This window comes from Pseudorca crassidens, chromosome 11, assembly GCF_039906515.1.
Source record: "Pseudorca crassidens isolate mPseCra1 chromosome 11, mPseCra1.hap1, whole genome shotgun sequence".
Taxonomy (NCBI): Eukaryota; Metazoa; Chordata; class Mammalia; order Artiodactyla; family Delphinidae; genus Pseudorca; species Pseudorca crassidens.
In genome coordinates this window covers 67,672,515-67,698,701 of record NC_090306.1, presented here as the reverse complement: position 1 = coordinate 67,698,701, position 26,187 = coordinate 67,672,515, and the positions used below count along the sequence as shown (strand labels likewise).

At 33.1% G+C, this 26,187-nt stretch overlaps 1 protein-coding gene across 6 annotated transcripts in view; it reads left to right on the top strand.

Annotated features, from left to right (window-relative positions):
* Window positions 1-26,187, top strand: part of PPP1R12A (protein phosphatase 1 regulatory subunit 12A) — a 150,909-nt gene that overhangs the window by 91,048 nt on the left and 33,674 nt on the right. For 2 of the 6 annotated variants that reach the window (XM_067697433.1, XM_067697431.1), the window contains exons 5-14: window positions 1,352-1,496; window positions 2,889-2,963; window positions 3,808-3,896; window positions 4,047-4,204; window positions 9,361-9,485; window positions 16,892-17,107; window positions 18,372-18,466; window positions 19,318-19,422; window positions 20,342-20,509; window positions 20,907-21,083. In XM_067697433.1, coding sequence (XP_067553534.1) covers window positions 1,352-1,496; window positions 2,889-2,963; window positions 3,808-3,896; window positions 4,047-4,204; window positions 9,361-9,485; window positions 16,892-17,107; window positions 18,372-18,466; window positions 19,318-19,422; window positions 20,342-20,509; window positions 20,907-21,083 — 1,353 coding nt within the window. The remainder of the gene's footprint in view (window positions 1-1,351; window positions 1,497-2,888; window positions 2,964-3,807; window positions 3,897-4,046; window positions 4,205-9,360; window positions 9,486-16,891; window positions 17,108-18,371; window positions 18,467-19,317; window positions 19,423-20,341; window positions 20,510-20,906; window positions 21,084-26,187) is intronic. The other 4 variants (XM_067697436.1, XM_067697434.1, XM_067697432.1 and 1 more) reach the window with 3 other exon arrangements.

Below are 26,187 nucleotides of genomic sequence, written 5' to 3'. Positions count from 1 at the left end.
CATTATTATAGTTCATATTTCCTATTGGGGGTATATTTTTATTATCTTCCATTATTATTTCTGTCTCTATTAATAAAGTATCTGATAATATTTATGTTAGTTGCCATATTTTTTTAACTTAAATCTTCTGACTTATATCTATTAGCGTGTTTTTTAGATCACTGGCTCTTAAATGTTGATCTGCAGGCAGGAGACAGGCAGTGATGTGAGATCATATGCAGAACTTATTAAAAGTAATAAGTTGACAGGGCCCATCTCCCAAGATACTGATTAATTCAGTGGAACTGGGATGGAGCTGGGAAAACTTTTTTTTGTTTTTTTAATAGCAAGTTTTTCAGATGGTTCTGCTATGGAGCCATAATTAAAAACATCTGCTTTAGATATTGTTAGGAAATAGGGGATCGGTTCTTGAAACATAAATAAATGGTTATATATTAGCTATCACTACCACCTCCTGTAGGTAAAAAGAAGCCCTTCTCAAGGTCAGCATCTTGGAAGGTAAGGTTAAGGTTAACCAGATTTGAGTTATAAAGTATTTAGTGTTCGCCTTTGTGTGTGGCGCTGTGCTGTGTGCAATTTATAGACCCATTCTTTGCTCTCTGTGAGCTTAATTTCTAAATAAAACGAAGGTTGATGTCAATATACAGTTATAAGGGCATACTAACATTTATGCAACTCTTTCCATTGTATTAAAATGTATTCCTGTTTTCTAGCTTTGTTGATTAGAATATCTGCTTTCTACTGCTACAGAAAAGTAGACTCGACCCCTCGGAATATTTGTTTTGCTTTGTTTTGTTTCTAACAGTCATTTTCCTATGAAAATTTCCAGTGGTAGATCATAAAGGTTCATGAAGGCTTTCACAAACCAGTTCCTTAACCACAAGGCAACAATGACACTACAAATAACTTTGTTTGATCCCAGTATATTTTTAGAACATGTTCAGCTTGAGATGATATATCATATGGACACTTGAAGACATTTCCTACAATAAATCAGTTTAACATACAAATTGATCCAATAGTTTTGAAAAATTATAGACTCTCCTGCAGAATTTTCAGTTAGAAACATATTAACAAGAATTAATCAGTGTCATACCAAACCATAAGACTCATAGTCATTAGGAATTAATTAAAACTGAATTCATTATTATGGCAGTAACTCAAGATCCTCTATGCCAGTGTTTTCTGAGAATTCTTTTGTCCTAGTTAATTTGTTGAGGGGAGGAGGGATTCTGAACTATGAAAAGAAATATATTGCAAATTTTTGTTAACTTGTGTCGTATATAGCTGTTAATTATATCCAATCATTTCTAGATTTTAATGATGATGTAATTCACTATAATTTGTTTAGACTTTTAATACAGGCGGGCTATGATGTTAATATTAAAGATTATGATGGCTGGACACCTCTTCATGCTGCAGCTCATTGGGGTAAAGAAGAAGCATGTCGAATTTTAGTGGACAGTCTGTGTGATATGGAGATGGTCAACAAAGTGGTAGGCCTTTCAAATGTACTTTAAATATTTCAACTTCTAGAAATATAGTTTTAGTCTAAAAAATGTTATGAGAATATAAATTATTTAATTCTATTAAGGTTTATTAACTGTGTAAAACATTTTGTGAATCATTTATTCATTTTTATTATTAAGTCTTTTCCAGCTACTTATGAGGTGATTTGGCCTTGTTCGACAAAGAAGTATTACTCTTTCTGTAATAGTATTACCATATGTGTCGAGTAGATTTGGGTGCTTCCATTGATATTATATTCTTAGAAATTCACAAATTAAGAAATTTTGCAAGCATATAAGGTAGAGTATATTCTAAATAATGAACTTTCTGGCATTCTGGAGACTTGTACCAGTAGGGTTATTATAAGGACTAAGCTGGCAGCAGGAAAAATCCTTACTATTTTGGGTCAACAGCTCTTTGAAATTTTCTTTTCCACTATGAATAAAAATAGATTGACAGATGTTCACCTGGACTACTTTTTGAAACTAAGTCATACCTGTGGCTGGCTGAACTTTTAAGTAGTTTAGAAATATATATGTTTATTTTATTACTCTACTAAGAATTTGTAATTAATTTTTATGGCGGTAAAGTAGAAATAAGATCTCAAAAAGTTAAACTTGGAGTTACCACATGACCCAGTAATTCCACTCATAACTATATACCCAAGAAAATTAAAACAGATGTCCACACAAAAACTTATACACAAATGTTCATAGCAGTATTATTCATTGTGTACCAGAAAGCAAAAACAGATGTCCATCATCTGGTGAAGAGATTACCAAAAGGTGGTAGATCATGCAATGGAATATTATTCAGCAATAAAAAAGAATGAAGTAGATACATGCTACAATATGGATGAACCTTGAAAACAGTTTGCAAAGTGAAAGAAGCCAGTCACAAAGGACCATATATTGTATGATTCCATTTATATGAAATGTCTGGAATAGGCAAGTCTGTAGTGACAGAAAGTATATTAGTGGTTGCCTCAGACAGGGGGAGGGGAAGTGGGGAGGGGATTGCTAATGGGTATGTCATTTCTTTTGGGGGTGATGAAAATGTTCTAAAATTGATTGTGGCAATGGTTGTAAAACTCTGTGAATATACTAAAACCATTGAATTGCATACTTTAAAATGGGTGACTTGTATGTGAATTATAGATCAATAAAGCTGTTACCAAAAAAAGTAAGCGGAGGTATATCAGCTGCTTATCTCTCACAGGGATTTCTCATACATCTCCTTCAAGTCATATGTACCATGTTTTATACCTACCATTAAAAATGTTATCTAACTTCTTTCTGTATAATCATACAGAATCACCGAAGGCATTTTATAATTTATTGATTTTTTAATTATCACCAACGCTCTTGTTTCCTGCGTAGGGCCAGACAGCCTTTGATGTAGCAGATGAAGACATTTTAGGATATTTAGAAGAGTTGCAAAAGAAACAAAATCTGGTATGTATGATGATTGTCTAAAAATTGTCTCTATTAGTGAATTCTCTTAATAACTTTGAATCTTAGACAGCTGAAAAAGTATTCTTGTGATGTTTTATACTGTTTGATTTTAAGTTATTCCTAGCGATCAAATTAAATGACAGTGAATGAGAATAAAGGAGTAGTGGTGGGGTTTTTTTTAGCCTTTTGTGTTGCTTATCCCCATTTCTCTAGCATCCCTTTCCCAAAATGAATACTTCTATAATGTGTATGTTCTCAATAATAGTATCTTTTTCATACTAATTTCATAAGAAAGTTTGCTTAGAGGGTGGAGACTATAAAATCTCAGATTTCTAAAATAGCATACGCTAGATAAGCAAGGAGTTACATAACTAGGAAGCAGATGTTTAAGTAAAATATTATTAGACATCCTAAATGGTTAATGGTCCCTGGTTTTTCAGTAAACTAAAGTTGGAGGGATCTTAAAAAAAAAAATCCAACTTAGTCCTTTGTGGAGTGGTTTGTTGTTGTTGTTGTTGTTGTTGTTGTTTTGGCTGCACCACACAGCAGATCTTAGTTCCCCAACCAGGGATCAAACCCATGTCCCCTGCAAGGGATGTGCAGAGTCTTAACCACTGGACTGTCAGGGAAGTCCCCTCTGTGGAGCTTTTAAATTGTCTAGTTCTTTTTATTCTTTATCCAAGCCCTTTTCTTTTTAGGTAAAACAAATCTTTTATTTGTTTTGTCTGTTTTGTTTTCATTTCGTGTTTGGGAAGCTACTTTGTTATTATTTTAAATTCTGTATTTTGCTCATTAATGTTATTTTAATAGTATTCTTATTTTCCTTTGCATAACTTTTATAAAGCTCCATAGTGAAAAACGGGAGAAGAAGTCTCCACTGATTGAATCAACAGCCAATATGGACAATAATCAATCACAGAAAACCTTTAAAAAGTAAGTAAAATATTAAAGTAGGTTTTGTTATTGTTTTAAATGAGTTGTCATGATAGCCACAAGTATGATTATTAGATTTTGTGGTTCTGGGAAAAATTAATTTTCACCTTTTGTGTTTATAATTATTTCAAGGCTTTTTTCCTTTCACAGCAAAGAGACATTGATTATTGAGCCTGAGAAAAATGCATCCCGTATTGAATCTCTGGAACAAGAAAAGGTTGATGATGAAGAAGAAGGAAAAAAAGATGAATCTAGTTGCTCTAGTGAAGAAGATGAGGAAGATGACTCAGAATCAGAAGCTGAAACAGGTAAAATTTGAAGGATAAAGGGATTTTCAGTGAATTTTGATGAAGTGTAAAGTAAGATGAGGTCAGGCTTTAATTTTGAAACTTTTCAGACTGACATGCTACTTGTTAGGATACCTCCCAAGCCAGTAAATTGCCTTTGAGGGAGTGTTAGAAATTTAAGTATAGCTGTGATTTTATTGTTCTCTGCTTACCTGGAGGCAGGTAATTGATCACCTCTGCATTTTACTGACCTATATTTTTAGGTTTGAAGAAGGTGAAGAGGCTTCTAAGATTCTCTTTGGATGGTGCACATAGGGTTAGATGGGTTCCCAGCAGCTCAAGAATGCTCCTGCTGCTTTCTGAGACCTGAAAGTACAGGAAGCTGGCTCCAACAGCATTCCAAATATTTCCTCAGTAATACTAAAGTTTTAGAAAGCTGGGGCGGAGTCAAGATTTTTTCCTGTAGAGGTGTGGGGAAATTTACTTTGTTTTGAGAAATTTTAAAGATGCAGAAAAGTATAATATAATAAACATTCATATTCCAACTACCAAAACTTAACAGCTGTTGACATTTAGCTGTATTTGCTTATAATTTTTCTTTTAATAAAATTAAAACATTACCATTGTCTTCTTTAACCACCAACCCTAATCTACTTCTCTTTCCTTTCTTTCCCAAATCACTATCATGAGTTTTTTTCTGAATCTTCTAGTCTATTTTTATACTCTTATCTTACATTCAGAAGTAATATATAGTAATTATAAGGTTGTTTTGTGTTTTTATTATTCCCTAGGAGTTGTTATGCAACTTGCATTTTTTATTTGAAAGTTGTATTTTTTAGGTTTGTTTGTATCTATCTGTGTCTTTATGTATGTAACTTATCCTTTTAGTTGCTGTATAGTATTCATTAAATACATTAATTTCCCTTTTGATAAAAATTTACCTTATTCCCAATGTTGTGTTATAAATAATGCTGCAGCAATCATTTTATAATTGCCTCCCTGTGTATATGTGCAAGAGGTTCTCTAATAGATACACTTAAACATTGGATTATTGAATCATATTTTCACTCTTCATAGATGCTGCCAAATTGCTTTACTATTTACATTCTTTCCCTTTTTATAACAATTAACAATTTATGTTCTTTCCCTTTTTATTATCAAGGATAGGTTTTCTGCTTTTTTTTCCCTCTGGCTCACATGTTTTTATAGATTTTGTTTATTGAATTGCTTTTATTCTGTATTGGCTAATCACTCAGACTTCTGAAGAGGGACTTCCCTGGTGGTCCAGTGGTTGGGACTTTGCCTCCCACTGCAGGGGGTGCGGGTTCAATCCATGGTTGGGGAGCTAGGATCCCACATGCCTCACAGCCAAAAAAAACCCAAAACATAAAACAGAAGCGATATTGTAACAAATGCAATGAAGACTTTAAAAATGGTCCACATCAAAAAAATCTTAAGAAAAACAAAACCAAAAAAAAACCTTCTGAGAGCATAAGATTCCAGGATTGCTATCTTTGAGTTGTATAACCTGGCATTTTGGCATTTTAACGTATTTATCAGAAAAGGTATTTCATTTTCATTAAGGTTTTTATCAATGAAAAAACTGTCATCATTATCAGGACCAGTTTGGTGATCATTAGTAAACACAAATGGAGCCCTAGAATTTCTTGGACTCCCATATTTCCTCTAGACACAACAGCAACAGTTTTGAATCAGGTTTTTTACTCACTCAATAAAATATTTTCTCTAAGAAAATGTGAGAAGCTAAAGTTTACTAAATAAACATGTCAGGGAACATACTGATAATTCTATTTCCCATTAAAAAACAAGATATTGCTAAATGGGCACAGGCTAGCTTTGTTGCCAGGTGATGTGTTATGGATTCCTTTATTTTCTTGAAGCTTGCTAATCCTACAAGTAAATTATTTTTTGGAAATACACAAAGAGTTTTTGAAATTTATAAATGACTAGATTCTAGTCACTTAGGGATTTAATTTTTTATTTATTGCTGTGACATTGCTGATCAGGTGAGTCAGCATATCTTTTGCCTCACCTGTAAATATATAGGTAAAATAAATAGGTAAAATTGGCAGTAGAATATAGGTAATATAGGTAAATAGTAATATACCTAAATATAGGTATAGGTAAAATTGGCAGTAGAACAACAGGTAGTCATTGAATATTATAATTTATTTGTATAACATGCTAATTAAAATATTTCTAACTATAAAAACAAATTATATGAGAATCAGCATGCTTTGTAATGAATGTTAATTTTCATGTAATAATTGTATAAAATTAAAGTCTACTAATTTAAATAAGATTAATGTACATGCTTACCTAATAACATTCAGTTAAATTTGTTCAGTTCATTTGAAAGATGAAATGATATCATTGAAATTTAAATTGACTCAGATACTTTTGCAAGTATTTAAAGTTATTTTTATGTAGTTAATCTCCTGTCTGTGAGACATGCCTTGGCCCCCAGTCTCTAGTAAAATATATCATTACAAATTAAACTATATGCACATGTGCACACGAAAGCCAGGACCAGTACCCAGATCTCCTAGCTCATGTAGTAGAATTCAAGAACTGGAAGTCCAGATATCTCACAGAGATTCCTGAGATTCTTCTACCTATTTTTTCTTAATTGGTCCCTTCTATAGAGTTCACTGTTCAGTATTAGGCACCAGGGAGCTATTTAAAACAAAAAAAGACTTCAGATTTAGGCCAGTCTTGCCACTAACTAGCAAGCCTCCTGACCTTTGGTTGAAATTTCCTTGCTTGTAGAATGAGAAGTATTGGACTAGGCTATCTGGATAGTTCTTTAAACTCTTCTATAAGTATGAATAGAATTAATTACCATCAAATAGTATTGTATTAATTTCCCAATTTGGACTTTAAGCATACCAATCTCTTCTCAGTGCGCTAACTTTAAATGTTCCTCTGAAGCATTGTACTTGATAATTTTGTTCTTCCTGTTGCTAGTAGCCAGTTGTGCCAGGAAAATTTAACTATCTCAAGAATTAATCCATGTAAATGCTGTGTGGTTCCTTCTCTCTCACTCTTTTAGTATCAACAAGGCTTTATCATACTTTATTTGGCAAGCTTGAGAAAGCAGCCGTTTCCCTGTAGAGGTATAGCTTGATCTGACAATTTCTAAACTGTTTCTTTTTTCTTTTTGTAAGGTTATTTCCTTGGGAAACTGTTTTATGTTAAATAACTATTTTGCTGAATTTTCTTTCATAAAATATTTTCCAAACCATTTTTTAATCAGTTTCTTATAAATCAGATTGAAAATAGGAACTCAACCAAAAGTTTAATTTCCTTCCAAATGATATATAAATTTTTCAGAGGTAGTTGAAGGAATGAGAATAGGGAAGCATAGTTTTGCTTTTAGGTTTTTTCTTTTTTTTCTCTAGGACATGAAGTTTTTATTCTTCATTGAAATCAAATGGATAGAAAGGGCTTCAGTAACACTGATAATGTTTACTTAAGTTAGATGGTGGACACCTGAGGTTTGTTTAATTATTATTCTTAAACCAAACATAAATGTTTGTATACGTGCATATACATTCTTTGATGTATAGATTTCAATAATATAAAAAAAATTTTAAACCTGGAGAAAATAGGGGGAGAAGGAGAAAATAAAATGAAAAAAACACATGTTGAGCTTTAGTTTATTACTTATTTCTCCTACTAGACTGTAAGCTTTATGCAGTTAAGATATTTTGTCTTTTCATTGACTGATATATATCCCCAGTGCCTAGGACAGTACTTGAGGTATCAGACACTTAATAAATATTTGTTGAATTACTCTCTCCGGTTGGATGGATTGTTTTCCAGGAGGATGGTCTAATTAGAGTATACATGATTTGTACTTAACTGTGCTGAATAGGCTTAGCTTCTGTTGAATGAAAAGAGGGATTTAACAACAAGAAAAACGTTTATTAGACTGAGTTTCGCTCATTCAGTTTATTTGAAAAGCTGTGGTTATAGTGATTTTTAAATATGCCAGTTTGGCCTTGTCTTTTGATACAGTTTAAGATTATGCTTTTCACCCTATTAACATCTTACAGATGTTTTCTTAGACACAAATAGGACTTAATGAATCATTGCAAATTCAGAATTATTAGTGGGAAGTTTGTATTTGCCCTAAAGATAAGGATTTGTTAATATTGTCTGCTTACTCATAATGGTAATTTATGGTGGAAGATTCTTTACAAAACTGACCTAAAGAAGGGAGAGAGGTAATATAATGAAAATGAGTATCTCATAGGGCTTTAAAAGCAGTATACTTCTTCACAAAAGTATAGAAAGATACCTGTCCTATCCCATTTTGAAACTAAAGGAATATTTTAAAACTGGATAAAATGACTTTTGACCATTTGAAAAGTGAACTTTTCTAGCCCGTTTATAAATTACAGTTAATTTAACGGTTTAAATTTATATGTGACTTTTGCTAAAGGCCAGTTTGTGTGTTCAAATACAGTCTTTGAATTTTTGCTATCATCATATTGATTTTTTTCTAATATTTCAAAAATCTTTTTCTAAGTGATCAATTACTAGTTGGAAATTGTCTTTATACATTGTGAGAAGAGATTTAACTTAATTTAGCTGATATTGTGCCCATTTAACTCTAGACTTTTGGGGGGTGAGAAGGAATGCTCTTTGTGACATTTAAGCATACTGTTTGACAGGAATATAAGTCATTATCGACAAAGAGCACTTTTAGATTTCCTAGAATAAAGAAGAGCTATAAGTTTTAGATAAGCAATGTAAGTTGTTTATTCATTGGAAAACTGCATAGCTCTTGCATTTTTTGAAGTTACGTTGTATTCGTGTATTCAAGTTTTAAATATTAATTTAAAACTTAAAAAAATTTTCCATAGTGTTAAAAGTACACAAGTCAGATAGTCATATTTGATTTGTGCTTTTTATTCTTAAAAGTCTGGTTGTGTGTCGTGTTCTTATTTAAGTCTCATACCTATTGAGACATTTCTAGAAACTCCTTGAAAATGACACTTGTTAAAAGGTATAATAGTGGGAAAAGACTGAGTTAACAAAACCTTAAGCAAAAATACAGTGTAAAATGCTGTTTTCAATACCATTGAAACTGAATGCATCTAGAATCATGACTCTTAGTGTTCTTTTTTTTCCTTTTCCTTTCCCTAAAGATAAGACAAAATCCATGGCTTCTGTAACTAATGCCAATACTTCTAGTACTCAAGCAGCTCCTGTAGCTGTTACAACACCTACTGTGTCATCTGGTCAGGCAACACCTACATCACCTATTAAAAAGGTAAGCCAAAATTGTGTTTGTTAAAAATAAATGTATTCTGTGTAAGTACCATTTGAGCTAAAGCATTAAGACAGTTCTAAGTTTATTTAAGGTTTTAGAATAAGAATGTATTTTTCTTTATTTCCTCTGAATCTATTATGTTCTTTTTCTCAAGTACTTTTTGCAGTTGATCATTGACAAAAATATCAGGTTGGCCAAAAAGTTTGTTCGGTTTTCACCAAGAACTTTATTGAGCAACATATTCATTAACCAAACGAACTTTTTGGCCAACCCAGTAAATAGCAGAAAGATAAAATTTTTCATATGAAAAACTACTGATCATGGTAGTTTTTTATTTTCATTGAACTTTTGAGAAGCATGGGGTTTGTATCCTTTATTTCTGTTGAGTAAAGGTGCATTTTGGTAATTTCACATGTGTATAAGTTAAGCACGAAAAGTACTACCACAAGTTACTGAGAGAACTGGAATCTAGATTTTCTAATTCATTTACAAAGCACCAGGTATGTCAGAACAGACCAGAGGTCAACTGCTGACCCCACCTCTTGTTAGTTGTTGTGACCTTGAGCAAGTGACTATCTTCCTTATCTGTTCCTCCTAAAAAGGACAAAACAAAAATAATAACAGAGAAAATAAGTTAACATTGTTAAGCGGTGATTGAGAGAGCTTGGCTAGTGACTGAGTGCTCCCAAATTGTTAGTTTCATTTCTTCCTCTTCCTTATTTTGTTCTCCACTTATTCTTCATCCTTACTTTCTTGTTGATCTATTAAAGACTTTTCTTTTCCCTGCTGTTTCAGAACCTATACTTCTTTTAACTCTAATTAAAGATTAAGGGTTTTCTGTGGGTTTTTTTTAACCTACTGGTCTCTTTTTAAAGGCTTCTCCCCACCCTTACCTAACTTTTAGGAGTAAACTCATTTCCCTCTCTGTGTAACACACACATGCACGCATGCACGCACATGCACACACGTAGACATAGTCACACTCACACGTACTTTTTTTTTTTTTCCTGGAGCCATTTAAGAATTGACTGCTCAGGGCTTTCCTGGTGGCGCAGTGGTTGAGAGTCCGCCTGCCGATGCAGGGGACACGGGTTTGTGCCCCGGTCCGGGAAGATCCCACATGCCGCGGAGCGGCTGGGCCCGTGAGCCATGGCCGCTGAGCCTGTGCGTCCGGAGCCTGTGCTCCACAGTGGGAGAGGCCACAACACTGAGAGGCCCGCGTACCGCAAAAAAAAAAAAAAAAAATTGACTGCTCTCACTGTAACACTTTATTCCTAATACTTGAGTACGTACCTCTTAAGTACAAAGGCATTAATCCTTCATTCCCTCACAGAAATCATCATACTTAGAAAATTTTAACATTGATATAATACCATTATTTATGTTCACTAATATACAGACCATACTCAAAATTTTCCCAGTTGTCCTCCTAGTAACATCTTTCTAGCTGTTTGATTTTTCAAATTAAGGGTCCACTCAGGGATTATACATTGTGTTTACCTATTAAGTCTCTGCCTTTGGACTTCTTGTTTTGTTGCTTATCTGACGTTATTTGGTTTGCATGGGTTTGAGGACTGATTTTAAATCCCCACAGTGTTTCTATCATATTGTCAGTTTTGCTAATCTTTGGATTTGGCTCCAAGTGGTCAAAATTTGAACCTTTTAAAATCATAAACTAGAGAATTCTTTTAAAATCCATACTGTTATTAATAATCCTCCTCTAAAACTCTTCCAAAGGAAAGCGGTAGTATGAATTCTTAGTGGTAGAAATGTATGAATTTCACTGGTACAATTTGAATAATAGACTTTGTGACTGAATTATCTTATTACCTGCTGTATTCTAGAACTGAGGGTTTCTTGAATTCAATTAGAACCCATTCTCAAATGGTCATAATTTCATATGCTTTAAAATGAAATTCTCCAGAATTTCTGGAGAATTTCTGGCCTTTTCAAGGCAAGAAGCAGTCGTCTGCAAAATTTTCAAGATAGTTATCATGCCATAACTGGTGTCACCATGAGCTGCTTTAACTAAAGATTTATTAATTCTAGAACCCCTTTATACTTCTTCAGTGAATCCTAAACTTTAGCTCTTTTGATTATCTGTTAGAACTGTAGATTTATCAAGTTCCCAAAAGCCCCATCCCCCCGGAATACCTGGCCAAGAAACCGGCTGTCAGTCTTTTGAGTATTTAACTAAGCAATCTCTTTCCTACTATAGTCAAATAATTACAGTAGGGTTCTTATGATCAATTATATTTTTCTCAAGCATAACCCTAGATTTATGGCAGTTTACTTCTCAGTTTATGCCAACTGCCCTCACTGAAAGCAAATACTTAATAGCTCTGTTAGATTAGTGGGCCAGTAATTTACTTGCTATAAAAGTTCTTATTCAGAATTACTTTGATTCTGTAATTAAATTGATCTAATGACAACTGTTTCTCTAATTTGCATATTTAGAAACTCCCATTTTATTCTCCATTTAAACTCATCATAACTTGCTTTAAAGATTACATTGTTTCAGTCTTTGTTCTTAAAGTTTTATGGGCAAATTTTATTCAAAGTAATAAAGTCATGGTGTACAAAAAAATGAAGTATTTTTAAGTTTTATCAGTACTATATGACTTTTAAAGCCTGTTACCATGTTCAGTGGTACTGTATTTACTATAATTTAGCATTTTAGTGTTTTTTTTTTCATTTGTTTCAAGATTTTCCTTGTAACTTAGAGACCTAACAGAAATTTCCTTGGATGAATTCTTAATTTGTAAATGCATCGTAAAAGATTTTGTAATTAATTAAGAGTTCTGTCTATTTTTAGGTTGCCACTTACTACTCTGATTCTATTATCTAGACAAGTTATCTTAAGTTCTCTAGCTTCCTCCAGCAGTACATAAACTATGTATATAAATACATACACACACACACACACACTCTCTCTCTCTGTCTCTCTCTCTCTCTCTCTCTAACATTCATGGCAAGGAATAGATCACGAAACTGGAAGCTCTAAAACAGTATTAAATATCACTTATATTCTATAATAACTCATGATAACTACAGAGAAACATAGGTATATTCACTTTAAATGATCTCTTAAGTTGTTAACTTGTCAGCTAAAATTATAGAACTATTTCTGTAGCAGTGAGATCAGGCCAATGATTTATGGATATATTATCTATAAAACCATTAGTTTGATCTTATGATTTATTTTAACTAAAAATAGTAAGTTTATCACATTATTTAACTTACAATAAGTTAAATAATATACATTTTATATTAAATTTTTATCTAACAATAAGTTTATTGTTAAAGTTTCAACTAACAATAAGTTTAACTAACAATGTTTATATATAACTCTCTAGTCAAAATAAATATTGTTGGGATCTCTGAAAAAGATTACCTACTCTGCTGTATACACATATATTCCAATAAGCATAAACTATATTTTCTTTGCTAGATGGTAAAAATTCAGAGTTTTCTTGGAATTACATGTTCTTGCTAATTGAACCTACATCATAATAAAATTTAGTAAAAGACTACTATGTGCTGTGGGTATATGAAGTATACCGGTAAAAGTGTATAATTGTAGAATGATAGTTTTTAAATGGAAGAAATCATTTTTTGATTTGAGGTAATGGAGTTAGAACATTTGAGATAGATCTTGAAGAATGAGGTAGTATTTCAACTAACAGAGAGGAGAGTTTATACAGTCTGTTGAAAAAGAGAGAAGAGAAACAGTGTGATCAAAAGTAGGGATAGGGCTTCCCTGGTGGCACAGTGGTTGAGAGTCCGCCTGCCAGTGCAGGGGACACGGGTTCGTGCCCCGGTCTGAGAGGATCCCACATGCCGCGGAGCGGCTGGGCCAGTGAGCCATTGCTGCTGAGCCTGCGCGTCCAGAGCCTGTGCTCCACAACGGGAGAGGCCACAACAGTGAGAGGCCTGCGTATCGCAAAAAAAAAAATGAAAAAAAAACAAGTAGGGATAATGTGGAGTGTTGCAGGAAAAATGAGTTGTCTAGTTTGATTGATTTATAGGATATATATACGAAGTAAAGCAGGAAAAGTAGAGCCAAATTGGAATGTTTTCATTACTATGGTAACATTTTCATAATTTGATAGATAGTAGAGAATCATAGATGTTTGAACAAGGCCATGAGAGAATTTTAGAATGTTATTCTGGCAGCAACGTACAGGTGTATTTGAAGGTGAGAGACTGACTGAGAGAAGGTTTATTAGAAAGTCATTGAAGTTGCCTAGCATGATAAGAATATAAACCAGAGAAGTGGCAGTGGACTTATAAAGGAGAGGAGGAGATTTAGAGACTTGGCACTTAACTTGTAGATGGAGGAAGATGACAGAGAAGAAGTCTAACATGACTGCGAAGTTTCAAATTTAGGGAGTTGGGACTTCCCCAGTGTCCAGTGGTTAAGACTTCGTGCTTTCAGCACAGGGGGCATAGGTTCGATCCCTGGTCAGGGAACTAAGATCCCACATCCCACATGCCACACAAAGCGGGCGCAAAAAAAAAGAAATTTAGGGGATTGAAGAGATTTTTGGTACCAGTGACAGAAATAGGGAACTGAGGAAGAGTTGGTTTGGAAATAAAGATGTTTGACTTTAAACATGTTGAGTTTCAGGTTCCAATTTTAGTTACATATAGTCCATTCTACAGGTAAATAGAAATTCAGGACTAGGAATTTAGGAGTCAGATTGAGCTGGAGAATAACAAATTTGAGAATAAGCTGAATACAATTAATATTTAGCCTGAGGATATAAGAAGACCCTACTCACAACATTCAGAAGAAAGTATAAAGAGAAGATAGGAGATACAAGAACAGACTCTTGGAGTGCTTATGTTACAGGGCTATGACAAGGATAGTTGCTACCAACAACAACAAAAAGACCAGGAAAGGGGTAGTCAGAGAGTAGGAAAGTCAAAATAGTGTCCTGGTTATAAAAACCAAAAAAAGAATTTCAGGGACTAGGTATACTTGAGTTTTTCAGAGAGGTTTATTTATATACCAAAAATTGAAAGATGCTTTTAAACACATAAACCAGTATTTAAATCCATGTGAGGTGGAGAGGAGGTATATCAGTCGTAACAGTGCAACAAAATTTCAAACTTGATAATATTGCCTCATTTTTCTCAACTCTAAAATATTGGATAATAGTAAAATGCTATTTCATTGGGTGATTGTAGGATTAAATGAGATAACCCATATTAAGCACTTAGTTTAGGGCCTCACACAAGTAAACGTTTGTTAAATGTTAGCTTCTGTTGTAACACTCAGCAAATATTATTTGCTATATGATGATTTTATCATGAAGGAATAACATTTGTTTCCAGTTTGGGGAAAGTTCTGGGATAGGGAGGGATTGGCAAACCATGGTCTGTGGACCAAAGGTGGCCCACTACCTGTTTTTTGTACAGCCTGCAAGTTAGAATGGTTTTAATACTTTTAAATGGTCAGCAGAGGCAGGGGGAGGATGAAAAGAAAAAGAATATTTTGTGACACAAATTCAAATTTCATTGCCCCTAAATAAAGTTTTATGTGACACAGCCACATTCATTCATTTGTGTACTACCTATGGCTGGGTTTGTGCTACAGCAGCATAGATGAGTATTTACAGCAGAGACTCTATAGTCTACAAAGCCTAAAGTTTACAGTCTGGCCCTTTACAGAAGGAAAAGTTTGCCAACCTCTGTTCTCGAGTACCATGACTTTAAACTCTGAAATCAATAAGGAATCATTTCAGTGCCTATCATATTATGTAAAATATTACAGAGCTTCCTGGACTTTCTCAGTCAATGGAGACCTTAGTGTTTTACTAAATGTTTTTCACAGTGCCATTTGGCAAAAAAAAAATACCTCTTGGTTTCATTGATTAAGTAGTTAGGTACAAATAAGTTAATAATGGCAATTTGTGCAGTGTCCAACAGATGTCACTGTACTTCTCTCAAAACTTTAAAATATCCCACAGCACCCCTGTGATTTTGTTCTTGCGCCCTGGAATGCCTCAGTGTGCATTTTGGGAACTGAAAAATGCTTGTATATCTTGAGCCTCTTTGCAACCTTATTGTTAGGAATTAATTATTGGAAGTATTAGAGGTATCTTGTAGCAGTTTTGTCTAGGAATTAGCCCTCCAACATTATGGGTGCTTTAACAAGCTCTATTAAACTGCTGTTATGGCAAACCTTGGTAATAGGTATGAAAGAAAGGTGGTTTTGTGTTTTTTTTTAATCTATATCCTGTGCTTGTAGTAACTAGATAGTTGCTATATTTACCATCTATATTTAACTGTGGTTGAATATTTAAACTCTGTAAGTGAAGTTAATGAGGTGAACTAGTTACAGACAACAGACATTTCATTTTTAGGGTAGTTGGAAAGCCCTGAAAATGAAATAAATATTTGTACAAAAACAGTTTTTAGTTGAAATGTTTAATGTTTGGTGGAAAAATCAAACAGTAAATTTAAGGCTATGATATTTAAAATATTAATGAATTAAATATTATAATTAGAAATATACTGATGATTACTTTTTTTTTGATGATTACTTTTTTGTTGATGATGATGGATTTAAAATTTTTTAACCCAAGTACAAAATGAATAAAAACAAAATTCAAGGGCAGTAGTTTTTTCACTTCATACTATAATACTATCAGCTCTATGTGGCTTTAACTGCCTTAGAAGTTTCTGTATTAGATTCTTTCAGATTCTCTCATGCTAAAACTGGAACTTGTTCCCAGTGACTTTTAAAGATTGGATAATTACCCAGTTGTTGGGTTTTAATTTATTATAAAATTCTTTTAAAAAGAGAAAAGTCTGTTTTGCTCATAACTTCCTTTTCTGTTTTCATGCTTTCAATCTTTATCTCTTTACCTGTCTTATTTTAATTGGCTTTAGTATGATTTCATTGCTCCTATCATGCCTGTGGTGGAATCAGTAGATCCTGCATCATGGAGGCAGGGCTTGCGCAAAACTGGCATTGTTCTTGTGCCCAGTAAAGGTGAAAAATCTATGGTGAGGCATTTCGATGTGCAAGGATTTATATTAGGTTACAACATAACAAGTTTAATATGAATATTGGTTTCAAAGATGCATGGTTTTAAGTCATTATGGTGTGCTCATTTCTGTTCTCTGTATTTGCATCATAATTTTTCTGTGTGATACAAAGTGTGGAGTGTGTGTTCTTAAATCTAACATCTGGAAAGGTAGTATTTCCTTCTTCAGTTTTAGATCTTTACATTTTTTACTAAGATATTAACCTGCTTAGTAAAAGTGTTTCTCCTGAAACTATTAACTATAATTTTAAACATATTATCTGTAAACTTCTCATTTTCAGTTTAAGGACTGATAAGTATTGTATAATTTTTCTCCTTTTTCTTAAAAATAAAATAAAATAAAAACAGTTTCCAACTTCAGCTACAAAAATTTCTCCCAAAGAAGAAGAGAGAAAAGATGAGTCTCCTGCATCTTGGAGGTTAGGACTTAGAAAGACTGGTAGTTATGGCGCACTTGCAGAAATCACAGCATCTAAAGAGGCTCAGAAAGAAAAAGACACTGCAGGTGTTATGCGTTCAGCTTCAAGTCCCAGACTTTCCTCCTCTTTGGATAATAAAGAAAAGGTAATCTGTTTCACAATTTGGTTTCTATAAAAACTATGATAATTTGTTTTCCTGGAATCAGATCCGTTGGATTTTCTACTATGTATCATTAGATCTATGTATCAACTTAATTCACCTGACTTAATGAGTTACATGATAATACAAATGTACTTACCTTAAGCAGATATCTATATGGGATATAATTATTGGGAAGATCAGATGTATTTGCCCAAAACATAAATTATGAGACTATACTCAATTAAAGGAATCCTTTATTCTATTTGAGAATTTACAATAAAATGTATCAAGGAGCAAGCTAATTTTATTTATTAAGAAGGGTTTTGAAAGTTTAGGAACACATTTTTCTAGAATGTGCTTATACTCATAAGTTAAATTTATCCAATATATGCAATTTCTTTACCTACTTTTTTCATCTGATACATCACAGCTTTGTCCTAGTGAGCAATTTTAATAACTGTATTTTGAAAGGCAGTATTAAATTGCATTAAATAGAATGCACCACAGTTCATTCAGTGCTATTTTGTATAATTGGATTATTTATTTTCTATTGCATTTTTAGTGCTTGGACATTTTTTTCCTTACAGTTTTCTTGCTCTATACAGGAGTGTTTACATGTATCAGAAATTCAGAAATGAATTTCTCACTAAGTAATTTTAATATTTTTTATTTTGTATAAATTTATTTTCCAGTTGTTTTCCAAGTACTTGATGCCAGTATAATGAGAATGTAACAGATGTCATTGTCACTACACTCTCAGCCATATTTGGTTAAATATAATTTAAATAACCTTTTGTTTTGTATATTTTAATGTTATATTTTTAAAACATAGTATATCAAGGTAGTAAATAGCTTGTATAATGTAAGTAATTGAGACTTATCAGTGAACTGTATTTGAGACCTTATTTCTCTGAAAGAAGTAAAGATATTTTATCTTACAATACTACATTACAGTAGATGTTACAGAAGTTTCAGGAAAAGTCATTAAAATGTGGAGGAATTTTTCTTATGTTAAAAAAGAGCTAATTCTAGATTAAACAAGAGGGAAAAGAAAATTAATTTGAACAGGCTGTCTTTTAGTGTTTATAGTACTTGAATATTGATAGACATCAATTTTGGAGTTTAGCTAGGAATTATGGAAATATTATAAAATAAACTATGATGGCTGTGTAATTATACATTGTTGAATACTCTTTACATAATACTTTTAGCAGCACCTATAGTCATCACAGATTTATTTTCACTCTTTTTTCTCCCTGTTGTGTAGGAGAAAGATAGTAAAGGAACTAGGCTTGCATATGTTGCACCTACAATACCAAGACGACTAGCCAGTACATCTGACATTGAAGAGAAAGAAAACAGGTGGATTCATTATGATTTGTTTTATTTTTTTTACTATAAAATCTTTACTATCTAGCATAAGAGTTAAAACATGAGCATTGTTGTAATTATGTGGGATATGGATTTCAGGAGGAGATGGAGGGTATTCCTAATAGGAAGAACACCAAGTACATGGACTTGAGGAGGTGCAGGCTTGGTATGTTCATGAAATAGCAAAAACAAATGAAGGCATTATGGTTATAATGGAGTGAGGGGACAGTGGTGGCAGATGAGGTCACAGACTAGTATATGCTTTCTAAATATTTGGAACATAATAGAAAAGGAGAAAGAAGAAGGGAGAAAAAGCACTTACTTGATCACTGTCAACATTTTAATTTGTTTCTTCCTACTTTTCAGCACATATAGAGTATGAGAATTTTTAATATAATTGTAATCATGTTATAATATTCAATTTTGTGTCTTGACTTTTTCTTTCACTTAAGATCTCCTAATGTCTTATATGTTAGTATGTATTTTCAATAAGCATTGTTCTTCATTAGTACATAGTGTTGCATAGAGTAGATTTGCTGAGGTTAAAGTAGCCATTTCCCCTCCCCAAACTATGGACATTTAAATTATCTAATATTTTTGTCATCATAAATAAAACTTCTGCAAACATTTAAATTTCCCCCCTATAGTTAGGATTATACCTTTGGGATAGAATCTTAGAACTGGAATCTTAGTGAATTACTTTCACTTCTTAATAAGTATTCCAGACTGTTTTTCTAAGGGATTTTACTAGTTTCTGCTTCTACAGATGTTTATTAAAATACAGCTTCTTTAACCCTATTTTAAAATTATTTACCAGAATCTGAAAGATATTTTTTTCACAGAGATTCTTCAAGTTTGCGAACAAGTAGTTCATATACAAGAAGAAAATGGGAAGATGATCTCAAAAAGAATAGCTCACTTAATGAAGGATCAGCTTATCATAAAAGGTAATAATATAATTCTTAAGTAACTTTTGTGTATTCTTTTATTAAAATATGAGGCAGTTTGGAGCTCTCAATTTAATATAACATTAAAAATGTGCCTTTATTAAATATATCTTTTGTTGTTTAAATAAAACTTCATTTAAAGACACAGAATATATATTTAAAGATGGGTGAAAATTTGCTCCTACTTATGCCTTCCTACTATATTATATATTTTTAAATTAAATTTGATATGCTAAGAAGTATCTTTTAGATTATAGCATATTAAAAAAGGAACTCTGTATGTAATTATATATAAGTCAATTATGTAATTGACTAGAGCAGTTGAAATAGATTAATTAATTGAGCTCATGTGGTGACCTGGAAAGTTTCTACCTGTGTTAGAACTCAGAGCAATGGAAATGCCTTGAATTGGAATGTTGGTAATATCATATTGGAGAGGGGGTGGAAAATCTATGTGTTATTTTCTCTGCTAAAAGCAACCAAAAAAAGACTAAAAGATCAACAAATATAAAATAGGCATGGGTCACCCCTAGGGATGTGACCCATTGCCAAAACAATTTCTTAGAAAATGCTTAAGTCTTAACTTTCCCCAAGTAAAACCAAACCAAAGTGTTTTTCCAGACCCAACCTGGCGTGACCATATGACCTGGAACAGTTCCAGAAATGTAAACTATCAGATCATCTTTGAATCTTGTTGGTGGGTGGGGGATGCAGTAAAATGATACACTACCAAATTAGGGAAATCATCTAGACTCTAGCAAGTTGTAGATGCAACTCTTGGTGCTGGAGCCGGTGGCGTATTTAGGAACACAGTCTTTTAGATTTTTTTCCTAGCCTTGTGAATCTGTATAATGTATAGGCATTGACTATAGAATACACATACAAACACATTCTATATAGATATGACTCTTTCCTTTAGTTGCTCCTTTGGTAGAAGACAAGATGATTTGATTAGTTCTAGTGTTCCAAGCACCACATCAACACCAACAGTTACCTCTGCAGCTGGGCTTCAGAAAAGCCTGCTTTCCAGCACAAGCACTACTACAAAGATTACAACGGGTTCTTCCTCAGCAGGCACACAAAGCAGGTGAGTCACAGATACATTTTGTGTTCAGGCCTACTGTGTGCTTATGTATGTGCATGCATTTTTGTTTAGAAGATTGTGGGGCTCTGGATTTTTTCATTGACCTTGTTAAAATGATTTACAAACAAAAATTGGTTCCAAAAAGAGGCAATTATGCATGTCTGGGGAAAAAATATTAAGTTCCTAACTTATGAACTTTCTTTGCATTAAGCTGCTTAAAGTGTAAATTTCTCTTTGACAGCTCTGGGTGAACTTTTTGGTTCATAGATGAAAGATGTCTCACCTTATGTTTTAAAAAAATCCATCCCTGTAGTCACATGTTTTCAGCTGCTAGAAAGTGCTTTCCTTGTTTAGATGTTTTCCTTTTCTCTTTTTTGTGTTGCTGCTTATGATGCTATAGTACCTCAAATCGTTTGTGGGCTGAGGATAGTACTGAAAAAGAAAAGGACAGTGTTCCTACGGCAGTGACCATTCCTGTTGCTCCAACTGTTGTAAATGCTGCAGCCTCTACCACAACCCTGACTACAACTACTGCTGGCACTGTCTCCTCCACTTCAGAGGTCAGGGAGAGACGCAGGTGTGTAAATGTCCTAATAGGACTGCTGATATATCTTGCCCAATGATGAAAGTTGTTTGTTTTGCTTGTTTTTTTAATCTTGGGAAGTTGGTGACTATCTCTTCAGTAGGTTAATACATGAGATAACCTAGATCAGCTCAGAACTATGTAAATTGATATAATTAGCAATTATTCGCCTTTAGGCTTGGTAACCCACCTCTGACAGAATTAATGTTCTTGTTTAAAGGCACTGAGCCAGATAGTTGTCTTCATACTTAGCCATCTTAGTTTTAATGATTTATTTAATTCAAAACATTTTTGTGATGAAGATCTAAGCGCATACTCTAAACACATATTAAACAACTCATACTCATGGAAAACTAGATGTAAGATGACAAAAACAGGTTTTTTATTCTTCTCATTGTTTCCCCCTTCCACCTCATTATTAAGAAATTTGATGCATGTTTAGCGATTTTTGTTGTTGTTATTTTTGAGAATTTCATTTTAAAATTCTTTTGGTGAAGAATGGCTTCTTATGCATATGTGTAAGCCAAATAATTTTAAGTATGTTAACTACATTCACTTAGTTTTAATTCTGGTACATAGAAGGCACTTATTAATTAAATTTTTTAAAGGGTCTGTGAATTTGTTTTATGTGCTTAAAACATTTTTATGAGCATTGCTCACTTCTTCCTGTTGCAGCCAATTGGTATGGAATCATAGATGTGGAAAGGAATTTACCTATTATCTTTTATGATATCCTTTACAGAAGGAAACTGAGTTCCAGAGATATTAAGTGACTTTTCCACTTTTATGTGGTTAGTAAGATTGAGAGCTAAGGCTAGGCCCAATATTACAGGAGAATCAGTCCAGGGTTCTATTTGCTATATCATGCATAGTCCTAGCTTTGAATTTGGTTTTCCCTCTTGAGAAAGAACATCTTAGGAAACTAAACGTAACCTCTTTAAATATTTTATTCTTGAAAAATTAGCTACATAGCTGATATTTTCCTTAACTAAAATACCAACCAGATTAATTTGGTTTTATTTCTAGCACATAGTATTCATATACAGTCTTATACATCTTTTGTCTCTGATGCCTAGCAAAGTGCGTGGCCTGTTGTAAGTAGTAGCATCCTTATAGTAATATTTGTGGTGAATATATGAAAAGTAACAAAATGTTAAATGTTTTGAAAACTTTTTTAATTAAAAAAAAGTTTTCTTTCCTATCATTACATCTTTAGTTTCTGTCAATATATTTATGCTTCATTTCTATTTTTATGGTGAAATTTAATGATACTTCTCTAACAGCACTACAAGCAGTTAGCATTTTGTGATTTTTGAATACCAGTATAGGTCATATCATATTTTAATTATTCTTGTTTTTCTCTTAAGTTTAGTCAGTTTTAGGTTTTTGAGGTGTTTTCAATGAGACCACATAGCCTGCAGAAATTAGAGTTTCATAGGCACTCATCGTTCTCTTCTAGTGAAAATGAATTTGAGGGCTTTGGTTTTTTGGGAGGTGGGGAGCTGAAGGGGAAAAGGTTCAGGAGGTCTTGGTTTTTTACTCCTTGCTGTGCCTTAATCCTAAGGTAAGAGTTCTCTGTGGGTTAGAATTTATTCTTCTGTAAAATGAGATATTTAATTTATATAGTTTTTAACTTCTAGAATCCTTTCTATCTAGCATTCCATACTTTAAAAAAGCTTTTCCAATGACAAAGCCAGTGATTATTTCCCCAAAATCATCAGTTGTTTCAGAACAAGCAAATTATGATTCTTAACCTCAGATTTCTTTATTTTTTATATTGTTGGAAAGTATTGAGTTTCAGCTTTTAGAATAAATCCCGGAAGACTTTAAGATTGAGAATAAATATTTGGTGATATTGTTAGGACAGAGCAGGTTCTCATATCATAAGAAATAAAATATATCTATTGACATTTTTCCGGGTCTACATTACAGAAATTTTGTCTCACTTGCTTCAGTGATGTGTGCAATAATATTAATGTTTGTGTTTTGTTTCATGTCAAATAACTGTTTGCAATTTTGGCCTCGTCTGTCTTTTTTTTTTGGTTGGCCATGCTGCTTGGCTTGTGGGATCTTAGTTCCCCAACCAGGGATTGAACCAGGGCCTTCAGCAGTGAAGGCACAGATCCTAACCACTGGACTGCCAGGGAATTCCCCTGTTTGTCTTTTTAATTAAATTTCATTAATGGTTTCAAAATGTATATAGTTGAAAATTTGCCCCCAAATGTATGTATGGTGATTTAAGAATATACTGTGGCTGAAAAAGATACTAATACATTTATGCCATTTTTAGGTACCCTTACATATGTACTTTTAGATATTATGTAAAGTTACTGTGTACACTATTAAATTCCACATTATTGTTGAATTTTCCTGTTTTTATGGATCAGGTTTGGATGAAAATTTTCTGTTTTTATAAAGATTTCCAATTGATTAATTGGAGGGAGGAGGCATTGGGGAGCAGGGAGGAGAAGGTAGCTTTAAACAGATGGAGCATGGTGAGGTTCCCTGGTGGCCTAGAGGTTAAGATTCCAGGCTTTCACTGCCATGGCCTGGGTTCAATCCCTGATCAGGGAACAGATCCAGCAAGCCTCGCGGGGTGGCAGAATATCTAGATAGATAGATAGATAGATAGATAGATAGGTAGGTGGAGCAAGATGGCAAATTCTTTCATTGCTTAGGCATTTCTAATTCTCCATAGTCTTTTCAAACTGCAAAACAGTACCTTACTAATAACTTCGTATTTGTAGTATGAGTTCACATGGTTCGGTACAACTACTCTTTTCTACCATTTTCCCTTGGCTCAGCCAGCTCCCATTTGTCTACTTATTTTTTTCCCTCTGGAAGGAAAAATGCTGAGTGAGAAGCAAGGGCTGGTATTCAGTTTTTTAGAGATCTAATTTGGTTGACTAACCAAAATATAAATATTATAAATAAATATAAATATTTCAGCCAATAAATGTCAGGGAAATAATATATAGAATAATTGCTTTTACTGAGGGAAAAAACCTTAATTTAAGAATAACCTTTGGATTGTTCAGAAAATAGTGGGCAATCTAAGACTAGTAAGTAAAATTATATACCCTATACAGTTATACGAAAGAGATCAGTATGACAATATGATATAGTAATGCAATTTGGTATGTTCTGCCATCTTTTTGATGATCACCTCTTTGGAATTAAACACATATTAAAAATATGAATTATTTGTTTTCTCTACATCCTGTTCTTAGAAATCTGCTCTGTATAGACACCTCAAGGAGGAGAAAGGAACTGAATTTCAGATGGGGACTATCAAATATATTTCCTATATTACAAATCGATAGGCTAGGTTTTTATGCTAATTTGGAGCAAATGTTTGTATGGAAATTTTAAATGAACAGATTTTACAAGTCTTTCAGCCAGTAATTTTTATGCCCCTAATCTGCATATGTTAAACCAGATAGGATAAATAGATTTATTAACTTTCATGGCAGCTTGAAAGTATTGAAAAAGAATCTAGGCTTCTTGGGAGAGAGTGTGATGGTTGATAGTGCTATTTGCCATGGGGTAAAGGGGCATAGTGACAATGCAGTTGTTTTAAACTATATATGAAAACTTTGTACATAGTGGAAATAAGAATTCAGTCTTTCATGTCCATTTGTACTTTCAGAGCAGCTCATGAAATGCTGAAGTGATACATGCAGCTGTCTAGGCTGCTATAAACTTTTGTTAAACTAGATTTGCTATCACATTTAGGTTTCTTCTCTTTCTGTTATTTTTTTTTCCTCATCTGGTGGAAGTCCAAAAGGCAGTAAATTGCATAGGACCAGTAGATGCATAAATAAGTGTTAAATGAATGGATGAAAAAAAATAGCCATTTTACAGGCTAATATTTCACAGAGAACTTTTACACGTTTAAAAATGTACCACAAAAGAAAAAAAAACTTTTTCCTGCTTAAATGGTCTTGGAAAATGCTGAGTTAAACACAGTTAAACAGGTTTCTTCCCTTAGTCCTTTTCAGACCCTTTAATATGTTATTTTCCTGGAGAACATTAGAATGTATAGTATTTTCCACATTTATATAATCAACTTCTACAACAAACAATACAAAAATTGTATTCCAGAATTAATGTTTCTTAAACTCTAATAACAAATTTATTGGTTATCCTCTTTCTTGTCCCAGAAAAATCACTGGAGTTGTAATAAAAATGAGAAAGTATCTGTTACAGCTGAATAAAAACCTTAAAACTCAAGAGAATTGATGTATAGACAATAGAAATAATAAAACAATGGGAGAAAAAGGAATATCAAGCTTTTGAGCATCATAGAATGGAGAGAGGGCAGGTATCCTACCAGTTGTATTCATCTCTGGGTTTGTGTGTTGGTACAGATGAAGCCATACAGAATTTCAACTAAGAGAAAGTTAAACTACGGAAATGGTGATAAGCAAAATGTTTTATTTAGTGACTTCTCCCTTGCCTTTCACTTTTAGGGAGACAAATTTTTTTTAATTAAAAAAATTAAAATTTTATTTTATGAACTTAAGTCAGTACTAGTTTTTAATAGAAACAAAATTTGGTAGAATAGAGCTCTTCAATGAAATGCTTCAATTTGATGAGCTGTGCCTTATTGATGAGATAAATGTAGTGCTATTATGATAGCAAAAAGACATAATCATTCAGGATATTCTAGAAACCTAGAGGTAAAAAGTGATAGAAAACATACGGATAAAGAGAAAAAAAAGTTTTATCCTTATGATATAGTGCCATAAGTTATTCAACCGAATACAGAACACAAGTGATACTTTCTCAAAGCAGATGATAAAAACAAGTCAGAATATAGAAGTGATGGGATTTTCATCTAAGTTTGCTGGATGTCTCATTCAAGTAAAAACACCCTCTTGAGAATTTCTTGACTTACCTTGCTTTACAGTTTATCTGTGATTAGAGTAGAAGCAAGAAGAACCAGTCCTCTAGAACTTACTTTAACCAATAAGTAGTAGTTAATTGATGAAATTGAGGCAACCAGGATTGAGGCAACTGTAAATAACTGTAAGGTGTTTGAAGATGTGTTATACTCTCTGAACTTAGAGCTTTAAAGGACACAGAAAAAATAAAA